General features: G+C 38.9%; 1 protein-coding gene across 4 annotated transcripts in view; it reads right to left on the bottom strand.

Annotated features, from left to right (window-relative positions):
* Positions 1 to 18447, bottom strand: part of dmxl1 (Dmx like 1) — a 61904-nt gene that overhangs the window by 34913 nt on the left and 8544 nt on the right. For all 4 annotated transcript variants that reach the window (XM_082555799.1, XM_082555802.1, XM_082555800.1 and 1 more), the window contains exons 4-20: positions 17706 to 17783; positions 17074 to 17152; positions 16742 to 16886; positions 16388 to 16454; positions 16043 to 16227; positions 15052 to 15259; positions 13365 to 13536; positions 12570 to 12746; positions 12198 to 12433; positions 9878 to 10595; positions 9340 to 9461; positions 8814 to 8903; positions 8314 to 8416; positions 8095 to 8214; positions 7412 to 7630; positions 4635 to 5899; positions 2709 to 2964 (exon numbers count right to left, since the gene is read on the bottom strand). In XM_082555799.1, coding sequence (XP_082411925.1) covers positions 2709 to 2964; positions 4635 to 5899; positions 7412 to 7630; positions 8095 to 8214; positions 8314 to 8416; positions 8814 to 8903; positions 9340 to 9461; positions 9878 to 10595; positions 12198 to 12433; positions 12570 to 12746; positions 13365 to 13536; positions 15052 to 15259; positions 16043 to 16227; positions 16388 to 16454; positions 16742 to 16886; positions 17074 to 17152; positions 17706 to 17783 — 4240 coding nt within the window. The remainder of the gene's footprint in view (positions 1 to 2708; positions 2965 to 4634; positions 5900 to 7411; positions 7631 to 8094; positions 8215 to 8313; positions 8417 to 8813; positions 8904 to 9339; positions 9462 to 9877; positions 10596 to 12197; positions 12434 to 12569; positions 12747 to 13364; positions 13537 to 15051; positions 15260 to 16042; positions 16228 to 16387; positions 16455 to 16741; positions 16887 to 17073; positions 17153 to 17705; positions 17784 to 18447) is intronic.

Raw genomic sequence — 18447 nt, 5'->3', positions numbered from 1 at the left:
TCAATTCAGCACTATCAAACTGTCACCACTGGTCTAGCTTTATGTTCAGGGCTGTTATTGCCTCCAGAGGAATAAGCCCTATTCACATGGGATTGGTGTTAACAAGGGACTTTATGTATGACCTTTAAAAATACCCCCCAACATCTACGTTTTATGCTGTATATTCACGTGGCATGAAAAGTCTGTGTTTCACTCAGATTTACTGACGTCTCTCGATACCCCTGGGGACCTAATATTAATATTAATTAGTGCTGTCAAACTTAACACGTTATTAAAGCTGTCATCATGATTAATGCGATAAAAAAAATTTAACGCTATTAATGCATCTGGAGTGCAGAATGACTCAAAATCCCTGAAATATTTCTGTCCACGCATTTCGGGCAGTTTGTCCAAGTAGTTACCTTCACACATGCGCAAATGGGCAGTTGATCTGGGAGTAACGGCCAGCTGAACCAATCACATTGTGCAAGAAGGAATTTTCTTTTCACCGAAGCACTTGCAGCTTAAAATATGACATTGATGCGAAGCATATGTTAGTCGGGGATGCTGCTAGGACTTTGGCTAACATGTCATCCAGCTTCCGACAAACCACTCACGGAGCATCGGGGACTCAGTAAGTCTACCTCACGGTACCGTTCCGTGAGTCGTTTGGTACCGGGCCGCGAGAGTTGAGGCTCGGGTGTGAAATGTATGGTTTTCAGGGTTTTTAGCGTTATTTTTTTATCGTTATCTCGGTTTTCCTGGGTCTTTTCACGTGTGTTGTGGATAAAACTTCTTTTTTTCCCATACCGGTACTAGTTTTATTTTGTTGTATTTATCCGCGACACCTTAAAGGCCGGTCCGTGAAAATATTGTCGGGCATATACCAGTCTGTGGCGCAAAAAAGGGTTGGGGACCGCTGCTTTACATAGCTTTGGTTCCTCGTTTCAAGGACTTTAAGTGCCTCCCCAAGCGTGACAGAGAGAGAGTGTTTACAGAGTTTTTTGTTAACATGAATGTTCAAGATGTTCAATAAACATGTTAAATGCATATATTTTCCCTTTTTTTTCTGAGTCTGTTTGCTCATGCAAAATGAAATGTGATTAACGTAGATTAAAAATGAATGATATTTAATTGTGATTAATCAAAATTAATCTACAGTAACCCTGTGATGAGTCCGATTAAAAATTGTAATTGTTTGAAAGAACTAACATATATATATTATATATTAGTGTATACTTACCTATTAGTATGTAGGTTTTTAAAAAGTTTTAAAAAGAACCTGTGCTAAAACTATTCAAATTCTCTTTGAATTTAAGCACACATTCTTTGTGTTTATTCTCCATTTACTTCATTATATTGCATAAATGTCTGTTACAAGCTTAAATATAAAGTTGAAAAAGCCAGCTAGCCAGGCTATTGATCAAGTAATTGCAATTAATCACGATTAATTAGAGAAAATTGTGAGATTAATTAGTTAATTTTTTTAATCTATTGACAGCACTAATATTAATATTAATAAGCTGCCACATAACTGCCGAGCATGTTAAAAAAAAGGCAACAAGTTCTTTACAAAATGCTGCCAAGCAAGTCATGCTTCTGACTTTTGTTATTCTGATGGATTCAAGCTCGCCTTTTACCTTTCATTTATTTTCATTCAACTGCCAACAGAGCATCCATAATGCTGTTTATAGAAAATATCAAAGAAATCAGTGACATCCTGATTATTAGTGGACTTATACTATCACAGAACATCTTTGTTTGATGAAGTATGTTATGTTATTAGCTGTGGAACATTTACTTTGAATCAGGTCACAGTTGACTTCTGCAATCATTACATAGAGGTCCCAAGATAAACGGTAAATGGACTGGTTCTTTTATAGCACTTTGCTATTCCACTTGAGCACTCAACGAGCTTTATACAACAAGTCTCAAATAATAATATTAGACTTGTGTGAATAAGGCTTCAGTCTTAGTCGTGAAATGCTTTCACCTGCAGAGTGCCAGGTCAACAAAGGAAAACAAAAAGGCAAAAACAGCAGCAAAAAGTAGAAAAACAAAAAAGCCAAGGCTTATGCTTTTGTACCCATGGTGCAGAGTGTTCTTGTTCACCAAGTCTTCTTGTTCTTCTGCTTTCAGTTGCTCCCGGTCCCTTGCATCGTCTTCTATCACACAGCCTTCTACATCTCGTCCTTCATTACATCCATAACCTTCTCTTTTCCTGCTGCCTGGCACACTTCATACACTTTTCTCAGACAGGCATGAACATTTTCACACTTTTCTCTCTTGTTTAAACACCCTCAAAGTTCAAACCTTTGTAGAAAACTAAGTCCAGTATTATAGAATGAAACCAAAGATCAAACCCTGTTTTCAGGCTACCGCACATGCCTTTGACAGTACAAAATGTTTTGTTGATATTGTTGTGTTTGTTGGGGAGAAAACGTACAAACAGTACAGCACTTCAGAGTCACACTGCTAGCGATCAAAGATTTATGTAAATGTGACTGTACAGGAGACACTGCACGGAGGAGACTGAATGACAATGGTCTACAGCCAATCAGGACGGAGAACACAACACGCTGTTAAAAAAAAAAAGAAAAAAAGAAAGAAAAAAAAAAAAAGCATGCAAAATTGCACAGAAAAAATCCGAGAAACAGCGAGGCCGCGAAAAGTGACCCGCGTTATAGTGAGGGACCACTATTCTCAAATCACATGCTGTATATACCCACCAGGTTTTGGTGTGTCGTCATCAGCTCCTAGAAGGGCGTAAAGAGGCAGTGGAGGGATGGAGCTTATCTCTGTGTAGTCAGCGGACGAGTTCTCTGCTTTGCTGAACATCTTCTGATCCGTGGCTGTGCTGCCCCCAACACTGATGGTTCGAGACCGCACACGTTTTTCGGGACTGGTGGAACTGTCTTGAAGTGTTATGATTTCTCCAGCAATGCATTTCACGAGATGGGAGAGGATAGCTTTGGCACGGTGAACCTGAAGACAGATGAACAATATCAACATAATAAATCAGAATACATTTCAGATTTTGTTCAGCAACCACAACAAAAGCAGTTTTTGGAAATTTTCATGGCTTTTAATTGTATCGGTCCACCTTACTACTGCTTAAGCTATTGTGGAAATCAGACAACTATTATTAAAAGTTTTTTTTTAATAAAATATTAAACAGCCCATAAATAATGCTTCTTTGGTGCTTCAAACATATTGTAGCGATACCAAATAGCAGACTTTGGCATGTACTGATTATACAGTTTACTCAGCACTTAGTTCTGTCAGGAAATCTCAAGAAACTACACTGGAAGCTCCATTAGCTGAAGCAACACGCAGGTAACTGGAAGCCAGCTACTTAATACTTCAATCCAATTTAGTCAAACACATCATCGACAAATGCATCCTGTGTACCCACGCAGGGGTTAAAGAGGGATCTGAAATGGCATTCAAGGTCCTTCAATTACTGAGTAATTAGATTTGACCGGAAGTTTAATACAAAATGAGCTCAGGTTTCATATCCTGCAGTTCACTGGTCCTTTTAGCTGATGCCACACAGAGCCATTGATTAAGTAACTTACTCGATGGCTCTGATGTAATAGAGATATTGGATGAGAAATTTGATCTGTACACGACAAGTTATCTGGATATTCCACACACTAAAATCTTTTTGAGTTTTTACAAATGAAAAGACAATAAACAATTAAAAACAATTTAAGGTTTACACTGGACAGTGAGTGGGTAGTTTACTCTGTTGTGGTTTAGTTTATAGTGACTGACTATGTTGAACAGGTGCAGTGTGGACTGTGTAATCCTTTAGGTCCCAGGTAGCAACAGAGACAGTGAGAAAGATACACTAATCAATTCTCAACTGAAATTAATGACATAATTTTATAAGAGCAGAGTTAATGGTAGAAGTACAACGAACCTATAGCATCAACTAAAGTAAATTTGGCAAGATTATATTGTCCTAATGTTATTTTATTAAAGAAAAATAAAATCAATCTAACTTCAAACACAAAGATGGACTAAAGAACATATACAAGTTTACTACATTATTTTTAGTTGGAAAACAGTGTCATGGGAGGGGGGGGGGGGGGAAGAGGAAGGAATAAATAAATACTAATATGAATGGGGGGGGGGGGGGAAGAGTATCAAGAGTAAAGAGGATAGAGAGAGAAATAGACAGAATGTAATCTTGAAGACCGAAAGAAAACAGGAAATGAGAGACGGGGAGCAGGATATTGAAAGCAGAGACACACAGAAAAGGAAGCTGGAAGAAAGAACACAGGGGACAAAGGAAAAAGGATAGAGCACACAAGCAAAAACATCTGACAATACACAAATAGATCAGACACATACACACGCAGGTCCAAGTATTTAGACAATGACATTTTTTTGTAGTTTCTTGCCACCACCGTGGATTTCAAATCAAAGAATCAAGATGTGACTGAAGAGCAGACTTTCAGCTCGAATTCAAGTATTACAATATACAAAAGTAATACAGGAACTGTTCAGGAATTAGAGCCATTTTTACACACAATCCCTCCCATTTTAGAAGCTCAAAAGTAATTGGAGACTAGACTTACACTTAAAAAAAAGCCTATTACTGCTAAAGACTGAGTACAAAAAGTAATTGAGTAATTTATTTAACTTACCTTCCCTAGGTCCATAAGCTCTAGCAACTGTACAGGGTGGTATTGGGGTAGAGTTGGAAAAAGTTGGTGAGCTGCTTCAAAAAGACCAGAATCTTCCATTTCTACAGGTAAGTCATAAGCGGTTTTCTTCCCACTGAGCTTCTGAGCCAGACTCGTCATTGATCGTGTCAGGGTCTTTTTGGGAAGAGAAAGTGAAGAAGTGGGGGCCCCAGGGCTGAGACCCTCCTCCTGGCACTGTCTGACAGCTGAGACTATGGAGGAAACACTGCTGCTGATGTCTTTGTCCTGGGCAACTGTGACAGTCGGTTTGGGTGGTGCTGGAGGCTGCCACTGAGAGTACACGTGCATTTCACACTCCATGCCAACTACCAAGATTCCATCTCGTACCCAGGACAGGGAGACTGGGATAGGTGGTGAGCCTTCGACAGAGGAGAACAGACTGACCGATCGAAGCAGAACCAGGCGAGACAAGCTTTGGTCTCTATTAGCATCAGAAGACACTCCCAGATCTGGAGGCTTTCCAGACAGACGACCATATATATATATCTTTGTCCCAATGCCAACAGTCAGAATGTGTGATCCATCCTCCTGGGAAACCCAGTCCAAGTGAACCAGACTCTTACCAGTAGAACCAAGACAGTTCTCGTTTTGTATGGATAAATCCATGTTACTTGGAATGCTGGCACTTGCAGTGGTACTACTACTTAAAGGATAGCTGGACATAGGGTCTGTATTGTCCAATACTATGGTCTGCTCCAGAATCCACTGCGAACCACCAGTGGACTCGCACTGAAAGATGCCAATGTGGACCAGCGGCTCTCGAGTGCTTGCATTAGGGCTGTGAATGGGTTTTGGGCTATGCGGCACATTAAGGGTCGGGGTCAGGTGGGTGTTGGTGGTGCTGTAGTTTACAAATGGGGAAGATGCAGAGGCTGGGGGAGAAGTCAGAGGTCCATGAGCATTCAGATGAGGAGATAGGTTCAGAGGTGTGCTAGGCATCTGCTTGTAGGCAACTGCAAACCGTCCAGCGTGACAGCAGCTGACCTCAATGGGCCGGCCTGGCACACTTACTGCACTGCTGCTGGGAAGTTTTTCCTCCACCAGGAGAGGCCATTCCTCCCACTGGTACACCAAGTTGTCCACAGTGGGGGGTTCTGTTGTCATGACATTACACCTCCAAAAGCGCACCTTACCATCAGAACAGAAAGTAGCAAGGAGATAAGGCACGTGGCCGGCTGGAAGAGAACATGACGCACTCAGGTGACCTGAGAAGAAAAGTAATGCACCATTAGCAAAGAAAGATTTGATCTATAATATCATTAGAGTTAAATTTCTGTGATTTATTCAATTTTGAAAACATTTGGCAGATATATTAAAAAAAAATACAATGTAAACGAAACAAAAGATTGCCTTCGTCTATTCTTATGTTTCATTCCAATAATGTTAGCAGCAGCTTTTTACTCAGGCCTCTTTCAGCCATACACGCTTTTCTTAATCTACAAGTCGGCTTCCTGTCTCACTGTGCACCCTGCTCATTTTTATCTTAACAGTGTTGCCACAATCTTACCAACTTTGACCTAAAAACCTTGACCTAAAAAACATTTATGCACCATGTTCAACACAGAACAAGCCTGAATGCATTCTTTCATATTAAGGTGCAAGTACACACTAAATTATAACTCAGTTCACAAAAATACACCACTGCCTTAGTAAACAACCTAAAGAAAAATAAAGAGAAAAATAAAATCCAATACACTTTTTGCACGAAGCACCCTCTTTTAGACTGTCTTAGGTTCTCACTGTATCCAAACTCATCTTATAGAAGCATTAAACCACTTCATTTGTGAAAAGAAAATAAGTGTACATTATAAATTGATTTAAGTGCAGGAGAAAGCAAAGTCACAATCAGGTATTTCGACACTCTAGCACCAACAATGGACCATAAACATCACACATTGGAAGAGACACAGTGGTTGGTGGTTTACACCGCCTCATCAAAATCATTAACAACTCAACTTCAAGGGGAATTCTTTACATGATGCAGACAGAGCCTGTGATACCACAGGTCAGATCAAACACTAATAATTATCAACTGAGTTCTGATGGCAATCCGAGTTTGTTGGTAGCTTTCAGCTGTTTTCTTTTTTAAGTGTTTTTCTGTGATTCTTACATTCCACTCATAACGTTTTTCATCAATTCATAATCACATGTCACAACAGAGGAAACGTCATTAATTACTTATAATAAATCATCCCCAATACAAGGACATTGATGGTGAAATAAAAGGAAACTACGATGTGCACTTTACTTCAGACGGGTAAGATGTCATTTATACGCAACGGTTTAATCATTTTTGATGGGTTTACTCAAGAGTGTGTATGGATGTTGTCCCATGACTACATATAGCATATAGACTACATATTAGCTTTCTCTAAATATCAAAATTGAACCATCCCGTTAGGAAAATGCTGCACAAACTGTTATGTCTCGCTTACTGTATTGACAAGTCTCGCCAATAAAAAATGCTAAGTACTGCACCGATTGTGTGGTGGGTATGTCTGAATAATTTCATGTGATTTCATGATATTTCATAAGATTTAATGCCTAAAATGACTTTAGTGAGTAACTTCTTCCATCATTAGCTAGCCGATCAATTATTTAGAGTTTAGGTTCAAGCTGCAACATTGAACCTTAGCATGCATCAATATGCATAAGGAAACAAAGTGGTTTTGCTTTGCGTCCTTGGAATAAGAATGCCTGTCCTCATTGTCCCTCACCTGCCGAGGGAGTAACACTGATGGCTTCCACTTCTGCTGGAAGAGCCAGCTCTTGGCTGTACAGCCTGTGTGTTGTGAGGCTGAGACGACAGGCACTCTGCAGATTGGAAGTGCAGGATTTACTCTTCTGAGTTACCGGAGAACTGGGTGCGTCATAGACAAACTGAGAGCTGTTCAAGGGAGAAGTCGTGGTGAGATCCTTATGAGCTGCAGTCTCCTCTGTGGGCATACAAAAAGTGGGAATATATTTAGAACAGTTAGGCTTGGTCAAATCCATTCACCATTACTACACTTCATCAGAGTCATTATTTGAAAAATCTATAAAAACAAATCTTTCAACAGATGAATCACCATCTGGCTAAAGCACACTGTGATACTGGAGGTCTCTTTCAATCATTAGAGATACTTTTAGTAATTTTACAACTTTTACACAGCAGACTTGTAATAAAGATTGCAAGGGAGACAAATCTGGACTTGGAACTTAAAAAATGCAAGGCATCTACAGTGATAAAGTTATTACTTAGTTACTAATTATAATTTTGCAATGCTTCCAGCTCTTTTAACCCTTAAAAACTTCCCTTTATGGTCTGCAATCATTTATTTTGGCTAAGGTTAGACAGGATGGCAGAAAACCTCTCTTACATCACCCAACTTTTAGGGTGTATGAGTGTATAAGTACCCACCCATAGTGACTGGTCGAGCAGCAAGATGGAGATGCCACATGTGGAGCAGTGAGCGACCTGTTGGGCTTAATTCTACCACCACCAGAAAAAAGCGGGCTGAGAAGGCTGGTTTACTGGAGGCTGCAGGGGGGGAGAAACCCACACAGTGATTTTTTTAATGAAAGATGCAAGCAGCTGCTATTAAATACAGGCATGAAAACTAGGAAAAATAGGTTTTACCCGTGCGAGGAGAGTCGGGAGTTTCATGTATGCTCTCCGTTATCTCAGTGCCAAGAATCAGATGTTCCTCAAAAACATGCAGGAGCTGTGTCTCCTTCCCCTGCTGCAGAGAACAGCAGCAGATATTGTCAAACTACATCAGATGTAGACTCTGAACATCATTTTCTGTCTACACACTGACATAGACACAGGCTGTATTAATAGTACATGCACAAAGACACGCACACCCTAAGGAGACGAGGGAGGTTTTTTTTGCCTTTTATTATTGTGGTTGACCTTTCAGCGACTCAGGCCACTGCCGAATGCTTCATGCCACAAATGGTTTGCAAGTCAACAATGGGGGTTTTTTTTGGTTTGTTTTCAGGGGAAAACCTTCAAAGATTCTGACAATGTCTGTCTACTGTTAGATGAGACAATCAGAAAGTCCCCAAATAAAGGAGGTTGAACTTTGTTTAGTGTGAGAAAACAATTCGGTTCTCTTGGACTCCGTGTATACTTACAAAGTCAGTAATGGCATCCAGTTCTATAATACACCCTGGTTTTGCTGTGGACTGCTGACTGATGATGTTGAAAACCTCCCCAACATATTTCTGAAAGGTGGCAAACACACACAAAAAATCATCTGCATACATTTATAAATTAGTATTACACAGTTTAAATATGCAAGCAAATTATTTTACCAATTTGAAAATCACTTAACATCTTGCAACTGACAGCTAACAGGTGGCATAGTAAACGCAATAAAAGAAATGCAAAAAAAACAAACAAACCCAAAAACATTTATATAACAATTTCTCCTCTTCTTGCTGCATACTACTTTTTTTTCCCCTGAGTTTTAAATGTTTCACTCCAATTAATGTTTCATGTTATATAATTTTGCCTACAGTCATTTTTCTCCAAGTCATCTCAGGCCAACACTAGTAATAACAAAATGGCAAAACAGTGACGTACATTATTTGACAGATTCTATAAATGGCTGAGTGTTGCTATTAATGTGCATGAAAATTGTCAGGCTTGATCACTTACTGATATTTCCGGATTGGAGAGCTCACTCAGAAGTTTCTTAGCCTCAATGACAGCCTGATAAAGCCTGAGTGATTGGCCATCACTTGCCACGAAGCAGGCACTGGGAGAGTTACAGTACAAACCTAAAAAGAAAAACAATTGAATGTTACCACTATTATGCTTGTTTTTTCTAAATAAATATGTCAAGCGAACACTACTGAGATTTAACATTCACTCATGTTTAATTCAGAAAATCTGAAGTCATTTGGTAAAGTAAGTTGCTTTTGTACATTTATCTACAATGCACAGTAGATGTGTCAAGTGGACTAATAACCACACATGGAGACTCGTCTCAGACCTACTCTTAGTTGGACATAGTTAACTATATAGAAAACAATAACAATAAACAATCCGTCACATCAATCAACCCTCCCAAACAAAAAACAAAACCCCCCCCAAAAAAACCCAAAACAAACAAAAAAATCTCATTACTGCCTTTTTGCTAAGGCAACACACAATAAAGTACTTAGCAATCTGACCAGTAATAATATTTTCTCACCTAAACAGCTGCTGGGAATGAGTGTGGGCAGCCAGGCTACATTAGCAAATGCTGATGCATGGAGAGAATTGATTCTAGCAAGCTCCGAGACCCCGCCTGACAACGACAGCGGGCCGACGGGGTCCACTCTCCATAAAATCAGCTCACTGTAGATCGCATTGGGATCCTGGGAAACCATACCCAGGGACACCCTCGTGGGTCGTGACCCACGAGATAGAGATGCAGAATGAGAAAAACCAGAGGAGGAGGCCTCTGGAGGAACCAAGATGCTGTCTGCCTCTGGCGTCCTCAAGGCATTGTGGTGTGAGGTGGTGAGGAGAAGAGGGAGCAGCGAGTGACAGGCCAGGTCATTGAGGTGAAAGCGGTGACCACAGTACCGTGACTTGTGAGAGACACTGAGCACAGTCGAGAAAGCAGAGTCCTCTGCAAAGCTGACTGCCCACTGGTTTAAAGAGCCATCAGCATGTTTGGAGATCATAAGGACATTGGGGGTAAATATGCTTAATCGAAGACTACTGCTGGGTGCAGATTTTCCTTGACCTCCGTAGCTTATTAGAGCAGATTTGGCTTGAGGCAATGTGCTCCCAGGCGGTCGCTGTCTGCCATGTTGGATAGCTAGATCCACGTTCTTGTTGCAGGCATACATTACCACACTTTGGCTCAGGGAGATGGCGTCACCTGCGGGGAACGCTACAGGAATGCGGGATGCAAACGACACCTGAGACAGAAAGAGATGTCATAGCAATGTCATCAAAAGTGACTGTAATTTGCAGCTCAGATTTAAAGAGGAGGACTAATTAAACTAATTAAAACAGCCAGGCCTAAAAAATGAATGCCAATGAAACCTGAGATTCAGTTTTGTGCCTGAATGACCAGATTCTCTGTCCTCATTATTTTTACTGCTCATAAAAATGCACTAGGGCATGTCTGAATTTGATATGAAGTCATAGACAAGTACAATACATTTGTGTGAGTCGCCAGATGAGAAGACATTAGAACAAGTACACCATCACAACTGTGAAAATAAATCACAACCTTACTCTGATGATAAATTAATGATTTCCCACAAAGCACTTTCTGAAATTCTGAATATAAACAAATAACTAAATAGAAAACTGTTTAATCTAAAGGTTAAAGTTATATTTTGAGCAGAATTCAGAAACCTTTGATTGCTGCATGATTATGGTCAAATGATTAACAATTATTTTGATCAATATTGAGATCACTGTTATTTATTGATTATAGTGGAAAAAAGGTTTTAATTACAATTTTCATTAAACATAAACTTGTTTTTATGTTGTGCAGTATTTCCACTAATGTAAAATAGTTGCTTAAAAATAATACTGAACTTCCTCACTGACCTAAATTAAGTAAATCTCTAAGAAGAAAAATCAAGTCTTTCACCCCATCGATTGTACCTGCATGATTAATAAAACTTAGCAGCAAATGTTTTGCATATGGTGTAGGTTTTACCAGAAAAATAATTCCAGAATAGATAACAGCAGCATGCTGGCCAATTCTCCAAAGCCTTTGTTACTGTTCACTGTGTTTACTGGACACTTGTCTCTGCCCAAATAAACTGTGATTAGATGGATGATTTTAGTGCGTCTTTGGGAGCTAGATGGTTATGCAGATGTGGTGTACAGGCTTGCTTTTATAAATGTCTCAGATGAGGTTGAATGACTCATGCTGGCAACATCTGCATTGTTTTTCTTAGCCTTCATGCATTAATAATACTGCAGTTTTTGGCATGTTTTCAGGAGGCTGAATATAAGTTAGTAGTCTTGCCTTACAGACTAGTTAACTCTACAGCACTTTTTGCAGATGATTTCTTTATAGTTAATGTTACTTGTGCCAAATCAGAAGTACTTCCAAACAACGGATGACGACCCACTTTGAGGGACAAGTTCTTCACCTGCTGTTGTGCTAGACATTAAAATTTTGTAGTATCTGTATTTTTAACAAAGACTTTCTTATTCAGACCAATCAAGAACATTTCAAGCTTGCATGGGACAGACGCAGGCACAGTATCAGGTCCTGATCAAGGGGGTGCTTGACTTGTTTTTACTTTGTGTTCTTTTGGAAGAACATGCATTTTCAATAACAGTTATTTATGTTCATTTATTTATTATAGAGGAAAAATCCATACTGAGATTAAATTAAGACCAATTGTGCAGCTAACTGTGCAGTTTCTCTGTGTATCAACCTCTGAAATAAGACTATAAAAGATAAAGAGGAAAGAAACTGGAGGAATACTCTCATGAAACAAACAGAATGAATGTACAACTGTTCTATATAAAGAACAATAGCAGCAAAGTACCTGAGCTTGTCTGAACATGCCTGGGTGGTATTCATCTAACCAGTCCACATGCCAGACCAACAAAGAGCCATCCATGGGATGAATACTGAACAGCATGTCGGCCCCTTTATTCCACTCCTCTAACAGCACATCCAACTGGTGCTCCACTGCTGCCAGAGGCAGCTCCACTGTTCCTGGTCCTTGGGGTTCACTTGGTCTGTTCTCCTCTTCTTCAAAGTCATCTTCATTTTCAGGCTCTGGAAAAGAATACAAATCATGGTAGCCAAACAATATGTTAAATTCTATTCTAAAGGTTAGACTTTAACTGTCACTGTTGTTACAGCTTCACATGCACACACCCATTACTGACTCATCCAAATCATTTCTCTCTACCTTCATTGGAGCACTCGTTCTGTTGCTCTACACTAATTCGAAGCTGTTGCAGAAAGACTTCCATGGCTAAAGTAAAGTGAAGCTCTTTGTTGTTGAGCCAGTGGACAGAAAATGGGCCTCCTGGTTCCTCCTCATCCACAGCGTTCAGAGAGGAGATGGAGGGCAACAGGGGAATGTCTGTGAAACATACAAGTTATAAGCTGTTAAACATTTAGAAAACTTAATGAATAAATAACAACAACAACATATACATCAGACCGGGCTGCTGACATGCAGGACAAAAATATATCTGCTGGAGCAAATTAACTTTCATGAATGTAAGCATGGTTTAGTATCCTAAAACATAATCCAAGCATACAAATCCTGCAGGACTTCTCAGCCTGAAGGCTGAAAGAGTCTACATGATTTTATCCTAATTCAGGTCAAATTAAGTTACCCAACTAAAACGGAGAGGAAGAAAATGAAATGCTCACAGTTACTCTGAACAGCTCTCACTGAGCACAAGCTCACTGGAATGTTAAAGAAACAATCTCAGGCAATCTGCAAAATTAATGGTATTTTTGCCAAGAGGTTAAGACTTCTGACTTCCAGCTGAGTTAACCATCCATGTACTCTGTACAGTTCAGGAATAGCAAATGATGTGCTTTAGTTCATTCGTCTTTATCAAGAACTTTATGTCATGTTAAAGTTTTAGTTCTTCAATATGTTGTGAGATTTCTTTTGGTATTTAACAAAATACCAGTGATGGGGATCAACAGGATTATTAAGTAGTTTCAGAGTGTGTTCAAGTCAAACCTGTGGCTGGGTTGATGCTGGCAGCAATGTGAAAGTGGCAGAGAGCATTGGCATGGGGCATGTTATTGCTGCTCTTCTTGTGGTTACAGTGTCCACTTTGAAGGTGAGGCAGGCCGCTGGTCCATGATAGCTGAGGTATGTCCCGATAGTGCCGCGATTCTTGAAAATCCAGCTGTGCAGAAAACAAGTATGATTATTATGAAGTATTGCTCAAATGTCAATTTAATATTTTATGACTGCAGACATCGTCTGTGCCATCCAAATGCATAATACTAAATGTAAGAGGCACTAAAATATTACATTAACCTGTAGAAATGTGGAGCTACTTAAATAAGATTAAAAAGAGAAAAATGAAACACCATTGTTCCTTGTTGCCTTTTCAGGCTGAAAAGACAGGTTGAGCTTGTCTTTTGGAGGTTGATGTGAATTAATCAACTTGTGTCGACTTATAAACCTCTCCAGCTCTCATCCCAGTCTGTGCTAAGCTACTCTACTTTGGTGAACAGGTGGTCCCCTCAGGGTGGGATTTTAATTTATTGGTATTGATGTTTAAACTGCATTTAAGTGAAGAGCCCAATTTGTCTTAAAACAGAGCAACAGGAGCTGGCAACATGGAGGAGTGGCTGTCACAGAGCGTGTATAGAAGAAATTTTAAAGTTTATTGGGTATTCAGGTTATGTAATTTGGTGTCTCACAGCAGACTGCAGCTAAATGCCCCAATGGAAAACAAGTCTGACAGGATGACAAACAATCATTTAAAAGCAGAGTTTCTTTAACCAAATATGTGATTGTATCTAGACTCACAGGTGCAAAATGAGTAAGATAAAATGAGCTGTAAACCTGTAGGTTTTGAGATTTATGAAGACTACAAGTAAACTCACAAACTAGAGAGCGATACAGCTTTACAAATAATACTTCTGATACGGACAAGTTATACCCAAAAAGCACAACGTTTCCGATGCAACAGTGTGATGAAATGAAATGAAATTTCTGCAGCCAGTGTAACACTCTGTCAGATTATCATTTCAAAGCAAAAAGGAAAGAAAGCATGACATCTGAACACCTGATAAAGTGCATATATGGGAGTATCTAGGGAAGTCATGAACAATGCTGATGATCATTTCATAGCTTGTTCTCTGTTATAAAGATAGAATTATTTACACAAAATGATGTGAGGTCCTTTTAAATATTCAGTTTATCCTAATTATTAATATCACTTAAGAAAAAATAAAACACTGACATACAAGTCTTACTATGCAATGCTAGACTTAAAGGCGTATAATGAGAAATTCTTCAAATCAAATAAAGCACCATAAAAATCACGTGTTTCACTTGTGTTAGTAAACTATATTTAAACTGATCACGAGCAAAGGGTCCTGCCAAATTAAAAAAAAAATTAAACCAAAGTAATTGCGCATTTTTTTGTTTATCGAAACAACAAATAGCATTTTTGTGTTTGATTTTTAATTTCGAGCCTGTGTGCAAATAGTATAGATTTTTACATTTCATGTGTTTTGAGTGATGTGTTGCTAAAAAGGCCTTGTTTTCTGCACTGTCATACAGCTGAAACTGAAAATAAAGGTTAAATGCAGGATTGCTTAATTAGACTGTGTTAACGTTAGCAAAGTCCTGCTGATTATACTGAGTGTTTATTTTAAGCAGGAAAGTCAAAGTCATTGTGGCTTACTTCTTGTGAGGCTTGTCCGTGTGTCTTCCCATTGCAGCCGTTTTTCTTTGAGAGGCCAGCAGAAGATTTAAGCGTTTCACTGTGTTGGCCAGAAGAAGGATTTTTATGGTGACCAGATAAGAGGCTGTCACCTGGCAACAGCGTCTCTGCCCACAGCCGACATACACTGTCCTTACAGCAGGTGAGCAGCACATTACACACTGCGCCCCTGTTAGGATAAAGGAGGGAGAAAAAGAGAGAGATTTTTAAAAAAAATTAATGGAATTTTAATTTCAATTACAATTCTGTCTTACAATGATTATTACATCACGATAACTGAGACAGAAATGATTATTTGTCTCAATCCATTTCACATTTGTGCTCTCGTTTTGCATTTCTGCCCCTTATTTTCACTTACTTTTGCCTCTAATAAAAAAAATTCACATTGTGACACCTTGCCAGCTCACATTTATTTATTTAATTCTTAAATTATAGTTGAAGTTCAGTTAAATCTCTTTAATTAAGACAACTGTGTTTTTCCTTTTTCAAAGTTCAGTGTAGTTTTCTTAAATTTAATTGTGTACGTAATTGTGTGGTTCTTCTGCTTGACGCCTGCAACAAGAGCACCAGATTGCTGCAATTCCCCTCCTGTGTGGAAGCCCTCTGAAGGTCACATACGATTACCAATATTATATAAAGCTATGAAACAATTTGGAACGTGCCAAATTTATTCAACCCACACCATCTGTAGTGACATATTTTAAATAAACAAAGACAGACATCAAACCTGTCCACAACAAGTTACCTCAAGCTGCTTTCTACTCTAATGTAAAGAAGATAAAGACCTAATATTTTTCAACCAACCTTTCAACCAGCTTGTTAACTTAGGCATTTTTTTCTTTTGCCCAGCTGTGGAAGGTTAGGTCATTTTGACCTAACCTTCAAAGAAAAGGAAGTTAAAGAAAAGGAAGTTAGAAAAGGCTAGGAGATGACAAATTAACAGTGTCTGTACCGTGGCATGTACTTGCTGGTCTTCCTCCAGGAGAAACTGGTGACAGAGCGGGGATGAGCCAGGTAGATAAAGGAGAAGGCCAGCTCTCCCGGGTCACTCACATTGGCGTCTGGAGGTGTAAAGAGTGTGGTAACACCCATCTTCCACTTACTGGTGCTGTACCAAACCTTTATTAGGCAATCATCCTGAAAAGAAGAGGCAATGAAGGATATAAGCGATACCATAGGTAGTTCTAACAAAAAACACACGACACCAGAAGGTAGAAGTTAATTATTATCAACTAATTTCACATGAATCTAGAGTGTTCGGTTTTTAAGTGCGATGTAACAAAGGGACACAACTTACCTGACCAGCTGTGGCAAAGAACTCACCGTCAGGAGAGAACTTCATTAAATTGACTGGAGAAGCAGTCCTTGAAATACAAAATGAAAATTATATTCAACACTCCATGTCAATATAATAAGTAATGTTTAGGACAAAATAAAATAGGTTTAAACAAATTGCAGCAGGACATGCACTCAATCAGATAACTGAGTGCATGTCCTGCTGCAGTCAGATTTGTATTGAATATAATGTTACAGAAAAATGTGCATTAGCTGATTTTATTTTAATGTCTATTTGGTGCTTACAAGATAAATGAAAATCCTAATTTTAAAGTCTCTGTCTTGTTTGTGACTATTTTACAAACTCTGTTCTTACTTGCTCTGCCAGATACACCTCCAGGCAGAACGGCAGTCTCTTATGGTCATTTCTGCCGGCTGCCCCCTTTCATCAGCTTCATCCTTTACTCCATCAACATTAGACCACAACTGCAGGCTGCTAGAGCCTGTTAGGAGAGTGCAACCTGGACAGACAAACATATACAGATATGATCTTTCAGGACAGATATCATCAAATTTCTGTTTAAAAAAAATTATTAAACATTTATATTTTGCCGGATCTGTAGTACCACCCCAACACTTCTTTTTAAATCACAACTGTTTATCTTAATATGTCTGTGTTACTTTAAGAAAGAACAATGGTTAGAGTACCTGTAGGGTGCCATGCTAGGTTCCGTACTATAGACTGTAATACAAATTGACCAGTCTTCTGCCATTGGCAGTTCAATTTCTGTACAGGAAAAACAGAAAAAGGCAAAATTCAAAACAAGTATGTCATGTTTTGGCAATTATGTTGGCTGAAACTTTGTGCAATAATTCCCTATTTAGATAAGCTCAGAAATAAATAAATTCCCTGTTTCGATGGTACATGTGGAACTATAGATGAAGCTTTAACAAGCGCTAACAGTGAACTTTCAATTGAGTCACATGCAATCAGGCAACACACACAGCATTGTAATACCAGGGTACTTCTGCAATAAACGAAATACGGTTTGTACTTAAGATGTTGTAAATTCTTCTCATTTCTTGTGGTTATTCTTTGACTTCTCTAACAACAGCTCAGACAAAGCAAACGTCTTTACGGACTACAGAACAGAAACCAAAACAGTGAACATGACAATAATCGCATGATTTATGCAAGTAGTTACAGAGGAACAATATTCTGCTCCATTTCAAATATCAAGAGAGTTTTGCCACACAGAAAAAGCTTCATTCATTCATTCTGGATGACCTGAAAACATGCATGACTATACTGTGACTGGAAGAAAGTGCAGGCTACTCACGGTCAACGATGAGTCTTTTTGATCTGGTTGCTGAACAGGCTCAAAGACACACACAATGCTTCCATAGGAAGCTGCAATCTGCCAGCAAAAAAAGGTCGACATTTTAGATATACTACAAAACAAATACAAAGGTATCACTGCAAACAGAAACATATACTGTCCTCCATATCAGCCTAGTTATCCAAATTTAAGTAATTCAAAAAAATTCTTGAAAGCTTAAACTTATGCTTTGTAATATAGATCAAAAATACTAATACTTATAGATCCTAATCAGAATCAACTATAACTTGCTTTATGAGTCATGACATATCTACATAGTAAGAGAGAAGACACCTTGACAACAGGCCAATAAATAAATAAATAAAAAATACCTTAAGTCATAACAACTCAGTGATGAGTGAATATAGTCTTATCTACTCTATTCACACCTCAATTTCATCAATTTGTAAGGGCTAAATTTTCAAGTAATTTCCATGGGACCCAAGAGTCATAATGTTAACTGAGCAAACGATAATACAAGCTGCGTCTTTAATGTGGTAAATAATATGCCAACTGTCAGGGAGGGAATTCTGTGAAGGGGTGAGTCACATGCACATGTTTAAATGTGTGTACACAGACATACAAGTCATCACATGCACAAGCATAGTCACATGGACACTACACAATGGCTCAAAGTATAAGACAGGCTTTTTGGGGCACAAATATAGGTTCTGCAGAAGCAGCACAGTTCAAATTTAATTAA

The sequence above is a fragment of the Aulonocara stuartgranti genome (genome assembly GCF_965226115.1).
Source record: "Aulonocara stuartgranti genome assembly, chromosome: 12".
NCBI lineage: Eukaryota > Metazoa > Chordata > Actinopteri > Cichliformes > Cichlidae > Aulonocara > Aulonocara stuartgranti.
The sequence above is the reverse complement of the archived record's forward strand: the minus strand, read 5'-3'. Positions and strand labels throughout refer to the sequence as shown.